The sequence below is a fragment of the Sphaeramia orbicularis genome, chromosome 5 (assembly GCF_902148855.1).
Source record: "Sphaeramia orbicularis chromosome 5, fSphaOr1.1, whole genome shotgun sequence".
In the NCBI taxonomy this organism is placed as follows: domain Eukaryota; kingdom Metazoa; phylum Chordata; class Actinopteri; order Kurtiformes; family Apogonidae; genus Sphaeramia; species Sphaeramia orbicularis.
Genome location: NC_043961.1, coordinates 36,340,257 through 36,351,420, shown reverse-complemented (window position 1 = coordinate 36,351,420; position 11,164 = coordinate 36,340,257). Strand labels below are relative to the sequence as shown.

The window sequence follows — 11,164 nt, the reverse complement described above, 5'->3', positions numbered from 1 at the left end:
CTCCACCATAAACAATCCATTTGTTTACAAACAGAGCCGGCAGGTCACTGAGGCATTTTTGGAAATTTGTTGCAACGTGCACTGTGGGAAGCGGAGTTCCACGCAGCCACATTATGGCTGCAGCAACAGCAAACACGGAAATGGCTTCATTGCTTCTTGCTATTGCAGCTGCGTGGAGCTCCGCTTCCCACAATGCACGTTGTGGTGAATTTCCGAAAAATGCCCAAGTGACCTACCGGCTCTGTTTGTAAACAAATGGATTGTTTATGTTGAAGTACAGATCGAAATTGTTCACCATGAGGGAAGAAATTCAGGTGCGTAATCACAGAAAGACTTATGGATTTGTAATACTTAGGCTATGACTCGGGTTTTACAGATTTGGTGAAAAATTGGTGACAAAAGTTATACGCAGCTTTAAGGTAGTAAAATAATTATGTCAGAATGTGTTGTATTAAGGTGTATTAAAAATGCTGTGTATTCACATGTGAAGAAATGGTGAAGAAAAAATGTATTTGTGGTATAAGAGGAACTACTGAGGAAATACACTCTTTACTGCCTACTCATGATAAGGACATTTCTGGAGCTTTCACTGACAGTAAATGACTTTAAAAATATACTGAGATTCAAAAGAGCTGTCTCACATTGATGCAGACCAGCCACATGTGTTCACTGAGTGCAAGGATTTTTATTCCTTTATTTTTGGGAATGTTCTTCAAGTTTCAAGTTTATTTGTCATATGCGTTCAGGGTACAAGTACCATGGCAATGAAAACAGTGTACCCTGGCTCTCTCTCCGCCCAATTTAAAAAAATAAATAACAAGAAGCTCGTAGCGTGTCGCCATCAGTCGGCGCCATCTTAAATTAAACTCCTTGCTCTTGACACTCAAACAGTTATGCACATTTACACGTGTAAGCTCCCTAGTATATAATCACATGTATTTGGTAGACCACTGAGCTGCTCCACTGGAGAACAGTTGGAGGTTTAGGGCCTTGATGAAGGGCACCTGCAGGTAATCAGAGAGAAGTAAGTGCTGCTCTTTCCTGCATCTTTCCCCAGATTTATTCCCCCGTGCACTATCTTTGATGTTCACTAACCTCAAGGCCATTGGTGCTCTGTTTGTGCTTAAAATGCTCTTCCGTTATGTGTTTTTTACCTTGAGTTTCTACTTTTTAAATTAATACTGAAAAAATACAATTTTTTTTCATGAACAAATTGTTATCTCACTTATTCAGAGATGCTGTTTTTCTTGTGTAGGATGCTGACAAGAATATCATCAAGTGGCTGAAGGAGAAAGGTCGTCTTGTCAATGCCAGCACTTTCAAACATAGTTACCCCTTCTGCTGGAGGTAAGACATGTTGACCCTTAGGACATGAAAGTCATATTCACCCTGTGTGATGTTAAACCAAACTGGGCACAATGTAGGATATGGTTTAAGTCTTTAACTGTGGACTTGAGAAACAGCATTGTAGAACACAGGTGTCAAACACAGGGGCCACATTCAGCCCAATTTGGCCTCACATGGGCTGGAGCACGAAAACAATAGCATTATAACATAAATAATGACAACTACAGATGTCTCTTTGTGTTTTTAGTGCAAATGGTGAAATTACAGTATGTTTATTCACAAAAAATGTGAATAACCTGAAAATTCATGAACCTGAAATTTCTTTAAAATTCTTCTTAAAAAAGGTGAATTTTAACAATATTATGCCTCAATTTATCATTTACACATGAACATTACAACTTACAGTTCACAGTGGATCTACAAATACACAAAACATTCAGTAACATTATCTGGAACTGAAAAATATAGCATTTAACTTAATGATCCATACAACTTGACTATCAATGTCTCTGCAAATTCATCCCGCAGGCCAGATTGGACCCTATAGGAGGTCTGTTTTGGGCCACGGGCCGCATGTTTTTTGCACGTCTGTTGTAGAACAAGGGTTAGATGTCATAGAACCTGCTTATATTAAAGTAATGATTTATCCTCCAGTAAGCATGACGTACTAACTTGGCATTTTCCAGTTAACCTGTATAGTGTTGTGCACAGTATTTAAACACAGTGGTGTGGAGCTCATGTCTCCCTCAGGAGGATCGGCACACAACGTCAATAGAGGTTTGTGGTTTCTATACCAAATCAATTGACAGAGCCCATGCTAGTGTGCTGACATACACAACCTCTGCATTAGAGGCTACATTATGACATGGTAACTACAATTCACAGGCAGACATGCACAAGTTAATTTTTCAGTACACAAGTCACTTCTGGATTGGAGCTGCTGCAGCCTGACCGGAGCAGGATTAATTAACCTCAGTAAATATGCAAAAAAGTACTCTCAAAGCCTCAAGGAGACACAGGACTATAGATAGGAAGGTGTTTGGTTATTAACCACGTTGGTGCCTATGTGGTAGATCTGAGTACATACTAGTATTGAGTAACTAAGTATTAAAGTTAATTTGGAAAAAAACCTGAAAGTAATTAACACTCAAAACATTACTACAAGAATTTTAGTTTCTTAATCAAATCTCCCTTCAGTAAAGAACAAACAAAAATATTACTTTACATAAATATCCATTTTCAAGATATTTTTTGTTGCCTTGTATTTAATGTAAAGTGTGTAATGTATGTATTTATTTTTTTAGGTCAGATACACCTCTGATTTACAAAGCTGTCCCCAGTTGGTTTGTTCGAGTGGAGCACATGGTGGACAAACTCCTGGACAACAACGGAAAATGCTACTGGTAAATTATTTTCTGAAACAAGTGATAACTGTCTTGGTGCTAAGTGACAGTGAGGTGGCAGCTACGAGTCCTTGACAAACAAGGTGATCTAAAATACTTCAAGTCGAGGGAGACGTCAGCTGAAGTCCCCTAACAATTACAGGAACGGACGTTTGTCGCTGTCATAGGACTGTCTCTGTTGTAAAGAGCTGCAGGAATACTATGACAGGTAATGGCTGCATGTGAAGATACTGGATTTTAAATGCACATGGTTGCATTTAGTTAGGTTTTTGCAGTTTGAACGAGTAAAAAATAAAATCATTTAACGATGACACTCCTGGGACTGTTTTAGAGATAACATTAGCATGATGCTAATTGTAATTGGAGAATGTGGAGTAAAAGTAAGCGTCAGCATGATGGCTTTGCTAAGTGGTATTACCCCTGGTGCTCCCAGTGCTCTTTTCTGAGCCACAGTAGCTGCCTTTGGTAATGGGACTGTCAAACTGAGATGAATGACCAGCCTCTAGGAAGGTGAAGACACACAGACACACATGTACACACAGTCCGATGCAAACGCACCCTCTACTTTAAAAGCTGAATCCGTTATGCAAAGAATACCAGTGTAAGGTAGCATATGTTTGTGTTCAGGTTAATGGATACACAACTACATGGTTTTCCCAACAATTCAGTGTAAACCCAGGAGATGCTTTGTCTTCAACATTGTTTTTCCCATTTACATTCTTGCTTTAGCTCTCCAAATTCCACCCTCAAGCTTTGAAGTTGAAGTTGCTCATCAGCTTCTGGGCCTTTTTATTGTATACAGTTGATGAGACCAATGTTGAACATTGTTGCAGAATATTAACATAAATGAGAAGTATGCTCAAAGATTTCATTTTGTGGAAAAATCATTGGAAAGAAGCTCAGTTTCTTTAAGTTTTGATTCAGTAATTCTGTCACATGCAGTCGCTGAAAAAAATTATTAGACCATTAAAAGTCATCAAAAACAATGGTTATGCAATCACACACTAACTCCTGTGTGTATCATGTGACTAAACAGACAGAAAAGAAAACATGGAATGTCTAAAAGCACTGTTTTTGTCAGTACAATGCCATAGCTATTGATGTAAGAACTTAGGGGATTTTGGTTATTATTAAGGAAACCCTGGGTAATGACTAGATATCAGCTATGAAATTAAACTCTTTTGAGCTATTTTTATTGTTATCATTATATTTGTCCAAACAAATGTACCTTCAGTTTTACCAGGCATTAAAATGAACAAGAAATTGAAGGAAACAAGGGCGGTCTAATAATTTTTTCCATGACTGTAACATCCTGGCTGAATGAGCACATGATATTTAGTGAAACGGGTTTCTCTGTGACGTTCAGAAGATTAAAAACAGAGTGTTCCTGTTAAAAAATGGTTTGCTCATATGTGCAGTTATGTTCAGGAACATTAGTGCTAGGCATTGAGACGGGCAGGTTTAATGCGACTCCAGAGGAGAACAGAATATATTTGATGTATGAGCTGGGTGACATTGAAAATGAGGTTCATTTTTTTTGCTTTGCTGTCTTGGGTATGGGGATGTAAAGGATGTTCTTTTTAGGAAAATGTCCTACTTTTTTTTTTTTTGACTGGATAATGCTTCAGCAGGGGAACATTTTTATGTTTCAGATTTTATTTGGCAAGCTTAGGAGACTAAACTATAAAATACCCTCTAGAGTTGTAATGAAACATAACCATGATAAGTGAATCTTTGGTGTCATGTCACCCTTGAGGGTTGGACACTTTGTATATGACATGGAAATAAAATAATCTGTCAAATGTAGATTTATTTGACTGTGGCCTAATGTATAGCACATTATCATAATGGCCACTCCATTAGGCATCATTTGAATTGTTGGAGAATGCAAACAGATCATCACATTAATGAAGAAATTGTATATGTTTGCAGACATGGTTTATCAGACTAATGCTCTGCCGCATCTCTCCTAATCAAACTTACTCTCCAGCCATAACTATATGAGCTCTCTCTTTCTGATTAGACTCATAACCTCCATACTTCAGTTCTTGTCTAGTTTCTCACTGAGTGTTGCCAGCTCATCGACACCCTAAAAAATAAAATCCTTAAGGAGTTCATTGCCTATATATGAAATTCATTTAAGCTGAAGAGAGCCTTGAAAAGAAGCCTTTGAAAAAGCAAAGTGCTAGTTATCATATACTCAAAGTGATCATTCATTTTTTATCTTAACTTAAATAGTGCACTGAGCAGATTCAGGGTATCTGCTGAAAAAGTTCACACAGATTTTTTTTCAGATGTCTTTGTAAATTAATGGCAAAAAAATGCTCTCTAGAGGAGTTGGTCTCTCTATGGTCTCTATGTGCGGTTCAGCCACTGGTACCTGATTTCAGCAAGTAGTTTCTTGACAGTAGGCGATAACTCAATCTGAATCAAGTACTTTCTGAAAAACTGATTGTCCCCTCTATTGTTGTTTTCCCCCTCTTGTCTTTTTCAAGCTCAATGGCCCAATTATTCACACCTTGTCCTTCAACAGTGTTTTTCCATTTCAGCCCTGTTTTTCTTTCTATTCCAACATGCACTTTGTTATCTCCCCGGCTAAATGAATCCCTACCTAACCACCCATCCTCCTAACTACAACCTCCATCTTCCTGCCTCCCTCTTGTTATCCATCCCCAGTGTCTCTGACTTATAATAGAAGCCTGTCCACATTAAATGGTTCTTCTGTGAGTCTCCAGCACAAGACAGCACACTTTAAATTCCACATTTAGCATGAATGGAGAGAGGGAGAGTGAGGGGGTGGAGGTATGGTCGGCTGCTGGTGAACAGTGGCAAAAAAAAAAAAAAAAAATCATTAAATTGATATATTAGGGGCCTAAATAGAAATGCCTCCTACAAATGGGAATTGATGAACTCGTTGCTTAGCGTGTGGATCTTGACGACAATTTATACCTCCCCTTCCCTAGTATCCTCCTGAGTAACATGGTCTGGCACAGCAAGAGAGGAGGCTGAAAAACTGAGAAAAAGAGATTGTGAGATAGTGGATTATAGCTAGAGATCGGTCGATGCAAAGCAGGAAAAGGGGAGAGCAGAAAAGGGTACAATGGAGGGATATGCCTTGAGGGAGTATTAACCTTTGCAGTTGAGCTTCATGAAATGAGCATCTCATTGTTTATTTTTAGGTTTAAAAATGAGGGAGAAATGGATAAGATGCCAACTTGGTAGACGAATAACGCGCAATATGAAAGTGTTTACTGCCGTTGTGAGAAAATGTTTTGCACATTAAATTAAATGTTTTCTAGCTGGAGTGGTTGTTACAAATGAAAGTTAAATGAGATTTACATGAGTATTATGACAGAATTCCTGCTGCGTTGTCGTTTAAGCAAAAATAGACCTCCTTTTTGTGCAGAATTTAGCCTCCCTGTGGTCGTAGTTCATGTTATATGTTTTAAATGTGTAATTAAATGCAAAACACACATGATAATCTGTCTTCCTCCGCAGGGTTCCCGAGTTTGTGCGTGAGAAGCGCTTCGGAAACTGGCTGAGAGATGCACGTGACTGGGCGATTTCGAGGAACCGTTACTGGGGCACACCAATCCCCCTGTGGGTCAGCGATGACTTTGAAGAGGTCAGGAAAACGCCCACAAAACACATACCTGATACGCCTTAATAGAGTGTTCAAAGCTTCTAATGTGTCTTTGTACTCAGCAGAGATCACACTATTTGTCTGTGTCACTACCAAATACCAAGACAGTTATTCTTTTCTCAGGGAAGTGATCACCGCTTTGGCAGTGCTCACAAATCAATCTGGGCTTTGTATGAGAGCGCATAATTGAAAATTTGAACTCTCTGTAACTCCCATTTTTATTTACCAAAGAAATGAGTTTGGGTCTCTTAAAAGGAAGATGGTTCTACTGCAAGGAGAAAAGCGCTTTGTTTTTTTCTCCACAGAAATTGGCAGGCTGAAAATTTCTCTCACTGACCTCTTCTTGACACTTGAATAATTTTGTATATCTTTGTGTGTGGGGTTGCAGCTTAAGCAGCAAAGTCTTCTGGCATGACAGAGTGAGGAGCCCACGGTGGCAAACCCGAGTGTGTAGCGTGACTCTTGTACTGTAGTCACAGTCGGCTCCCCTCAGGCACCGTCACCAAGAGCCTCCGTAAACTCAGAACATGAATGATTCATTAATGTAAACAGCAAATAAACATGAACCAAAAGCGCGTTTGATTTCTCTTCATGCTGGATAACGCAAATTCAGAGGTCCTCAAGACAAACGCCAATCATAGGGTGGCTGTAAGAGTAAGGAAGACGTGGAAAATAAGGAAAGGAGTAGAGGAAGGGAAAGAATAAATTATTGTCGTGTTATGGATGTTCATTGCCAAACCTGGCTGACTGTGTGAAGTAAATTGTACTGAATTGGAATGTCAGAATTGGGTTGTTTGAGTGTTTGAAAAATGAAGTGTTAGTCCCCTGGCTGAAAGAGGGACAGTCAGCGACCTGCTTGCTGGAAATAGCATTGTGACTGTTTCCAGAACACTCCTGCTCCTCGGTGCCTCCGTCACACACCCCTCAGCGGCAAATCACACACCTAAACTAAACCTGTAAGCATGCGTCTGTGTTGTGTGTGTGCCGGTGTGATTTCTACCTGTGACTTTTCATTTTCATTCGTCTCTCTGTCCCTATCTTCCTGGATTTCCTGTCATTTTCTTCAACACTTTCCCCTTCGTATTTGACGGCAGTATATCAGGCTGTATCTGGGCCATGTTACCTGGTGCTGTGGTAAAACTAGAGCAGAGCCTACAGGTTAAGTCTCTGAGGAGACCAGATAACACACTTTACAATAGTTTGTAAGGTAAAGTTACCCAGGAAGTGTGTGGAAGTAGGCCTACTTTTAAGTCATGTGTTGTTGTCATAATTGAATACCAAATACAGGTAGAAATGCAGCTAGCTTGTTAGACCCTCACAATTTGTCATTTTCAGGACTTAAATCCCCAATAGTTTTATGATCAATTAGAGACAGATTAATAATTTGGCATCTTAATCTGTAATATTAGTACATTTTACAAGCTATTAGTATTACCAGTTTCTGTTGATGATAGTGGTCAATTGTTATTTTTAAATAATTTCTGAACTGGAAAAACTGTCTTTGAAGGAAAGTAACAGCTCAAAAGAAATGTGTAGTTTGATATTCAGTTTCATACTGATTGGTTTAATTACTCAGAATTTGATGTTCAATAATTCTTATTTAGGTAATTAGTAAAATAGGTTTATGTAGACGTTTATTTCAACAGTTATCTGGTTTATGATAAATGAAACATTTCAGACATGCATAAAGTGTTGTTTTGTTTTGTTTTTTTTTGTGAGGAGTGGAAATTATATTGCATGATTAATCAGCTATTGTTTTTTTCCCCAATCTTAATATGAGCATCAGCTCCAATATGAGCCTTTATAAACCATTATCAGTTGGATCTATTTTATTTCAATATATCATGGTTTCATTTCTATGTTAAGGCAAACTCAGTGTGAAATTGCATGAAATCATTATAGTATAAAGTTTATTAAACTACCATTGTTTAAATTAACTGGGGGGTATTTTTGCATCTTGTGTATTACCAAAATTGATATAATCCTATTATGTAATATTGCTTTCTAGAGCTGTACTGTGCTTGTGTGTTCATCAGGTGGTGTGTGTGGGGTCCATGGCTGAACTGGAAGAACTGACCGGAGTCAAAGTAACTGATCTGCATCGGGAGAGGTGAGTCACTGATCAGCCAGCCAGATTATCAGGCAACCTCCTGAATGTGCTCCGTGATCTGTGCCTGTGTAGGCGCTGATAGTGTGTGTTAGGCTGCATGTGTACACATGGGTGGACATGTAGTGAGACGACTGCGATGTGGTGTCTGTTACTGTATGAGTTTGTTCATTAAATAAACGCGCTCTGCTTCATGTGACCTGCCTGAACCAGACAGGTTTTTTGGTGCACAGATCATTTTACTTTTCCGATGTTCAGCCACTAATTATCTTTAATCCCTTCCATGGGGCTGGCCATCTTTAATTGATTGGGGAGGAAGAGGTCATGTTTATCTTGCTGCTGTATTTGATGTATGGTCAGGGTTACTATGCTGCTCTGGTAGAGTAAAAGTAATTTAAATGATTCCAGCAATTTACAGGAAAAAAAAAACATGTTTAAGCCAAGGAGAAACTCATTAGCTTTAAAGCTGTTTATCAAAAAATGCGATTAAAAAATGTATATGTAGAGTTTTAATCATAACCACAGCAGTGTTTTTTTTAAATATACAAATTCATAAATTATAAAACATTACAGGAGTGTACCTTCCTTAGGATGCATAAGGTTAAGATATGTGTAGTGTTTTGTAGTGGAAGCTATCAGCACCATACACATAAAATTATGACTTTGTGCTTAATTTCTTCAGTTGATAAATTTGATAGATTTCCACAATCTGAATGCCGTGCTCAGCAACCTCACCATGACGAGACACAAAGTCATAACACCGGCCTGACAAATAGCCCTTATTCATAGACCTGAATAAAACTACAATTTGACATCATTATCGTGTTGATTGTCCTAACACCCTCTTCACAACCTAAGTGATGTTTAATTATCTATATTTGACTGCAGTTATTTTAGTGGTTTAAATATTAGGAGAGCTACATGGTTACACTGTTTAGCAGATATGCATTGATGATGTTTGGCTTTTTATATTTGTCTATAGCAGTGGTTCTCAACCTTTTTTCAGTTATGTACCCCCTGTGAAATATTTTTTCAGCCAAGCACCCCCTAACAAGGGCAAAGCATTTTTGGTTGAAAAAAATGACTTAAAACATAGTGCTGTACCATCAGTGTCTGATTTATTAAACTTTTGAACTCCATTTGTAGTGGTCTTTCTTGAACTATTTGGAAGTAAAAAGATATAACTAAAAAAAGAAAGAAAGAATTAACTTGATTATAAATAAAGATTTGTGCACATAAAAATAATTATCAACATAAAGTGTCCTCCTTTAGGATCATAGTAAAGATCTGTTCTTAAAAAGAATTACGCTTCAACCACAACTCCATTGTTTGAGTTTTCAAGTGTTTGACAGGTGATGCTAGGTGGCGTATGACAGATTGGGTCGAACCATTCTGGTATGGGGGAGACTGGGTTTTTAGGATGATGAAATTGAATAGCCTACTGAATATAAAATTCATTTTATGAACTTATCTATTTCCTGAAATATTTAATTGATTTAATAATTATTTTTAAAGGATTTTTGCATGGATGCTACTTTTTAAATATATTTTAAAATCTCACGTACCCCCTGGAGTGCCTTCGCATACCCCCAGGGGTACGCGTACCTCCATTTGAGAACCACTGGTCTATCGTACCACTAATATTGGACAGGGAGCGTCTATATGTCAGAATGTGGTCTGGCTTTCAGTAACAGTTCATGCAGAATTACACTTTGCACCTACTTCATTTCTGAGGAAACAATGATTTTGTTCTCGGACTGAATCCAACTGAGAAAGTACAATGTATGGAGTAAACACTGTATGGAGTAAATTAATCTATATGGTTCTGTCTAAAAGTTATGACCCAGAGCAATAACAGACCTTATTCTAGTCAGTGTCAGCACAACGTGAGCATGGCTGTTCTCTTCTTTCATCCTTTCCCGAGAGGTTAAAGCTTATAAAATCTGCCTTGGTCTACAGCCCACAAGAAAAGTTTTCCTATAACCCTAGCGGAATCTAAACACAACAGCTCAGATTTTTATTGTCTCCATCTGTCTTTACAGTTGTTGTTTTTCTCCTCACTCTCCCTTTTTCTGCTCAGCATCGACAACCTGACAATCCCATCACGGTGTGGTAAGGGTGTCCTGAGAAGGGTTACTGAAGTGTTTGACTGCTGGTTTGAAAGTGGCAGCATGCCTTACGCCCAGGTCCACTACCCCTTCGAAAACAGGAAGGAGTTTGAGGACACTTTCCCAGCAGACTTCATCGCTGAAGGCATTGACCAGACCAGAGGATGGTAAGCTGTGGATGAATGGGTCGACAAATGAGGGGGATGAGGGACAGTTAAAGACTGTGACGGATGAGAACTGAAGACCCTTCTCCCTCCCTTCCCTCCTGACATTGAGCAAGTTCAAAAGAGTAGAGCATGAACAGAGTGATGCATAGTCTTAGACTGTTAGCCACTGTTAATTCTTTCGAAGGATTTGTGTTGGGCGCATGCGCACGCAGCGACCGGCAGTGAGCAAGAGCTTGCTGCAAAACAAATCTACCCACGGGTACAAATAAGGTCACCTTGAACCTTGAACCTTGAACACTACCATGCCCCTGAAAATCCAAGATTTGGTTGCTTGGATTATTGCATAAAAATGACAGATGAATAAATAAAGTAAATGAATTTTAGAATAT

At 38.7% G+C, this 11,164-nt stretch overlaps 1 protein-coding gene across 2 annotated transcripts in view; it reads left to right on the top strand.

Moving 5' to 3' along the window:
* Window positions 1–11,164, top strand: part of iars1 (isoleucyl-tRNA synthetase 1) — a 51,186-nt gene that overhangs the window by 14,966 nt on the left and 25,056 nt on the right. For both annotated transcript variants that reach the window (XM_030134279.1, XM_030134278.1), the window contains exons 12-16: window positions 1,256–1,347; window positions 2,652–2,750; window positions 6,249–6,375; window positions 8,430–8,503; window positions 10,581–10,775. In XM_030134279.1, coding sequence (XP_029990139.1) covers window positions 1,256–1,347; window positions 2,652–2,750; window positions 6,249–6,375; window positions 8,430–8,503; window positions 10,581–10,775 — 587 coding nt within the window. The remainder of the gene's footprint in view (window positions 1–1,255; window positions 1,348–2,651; window positions 2,751–6,248; window positions 6,376–8,429; window positions 8,504–10,580; window positions 10,776–11,164) is intronic.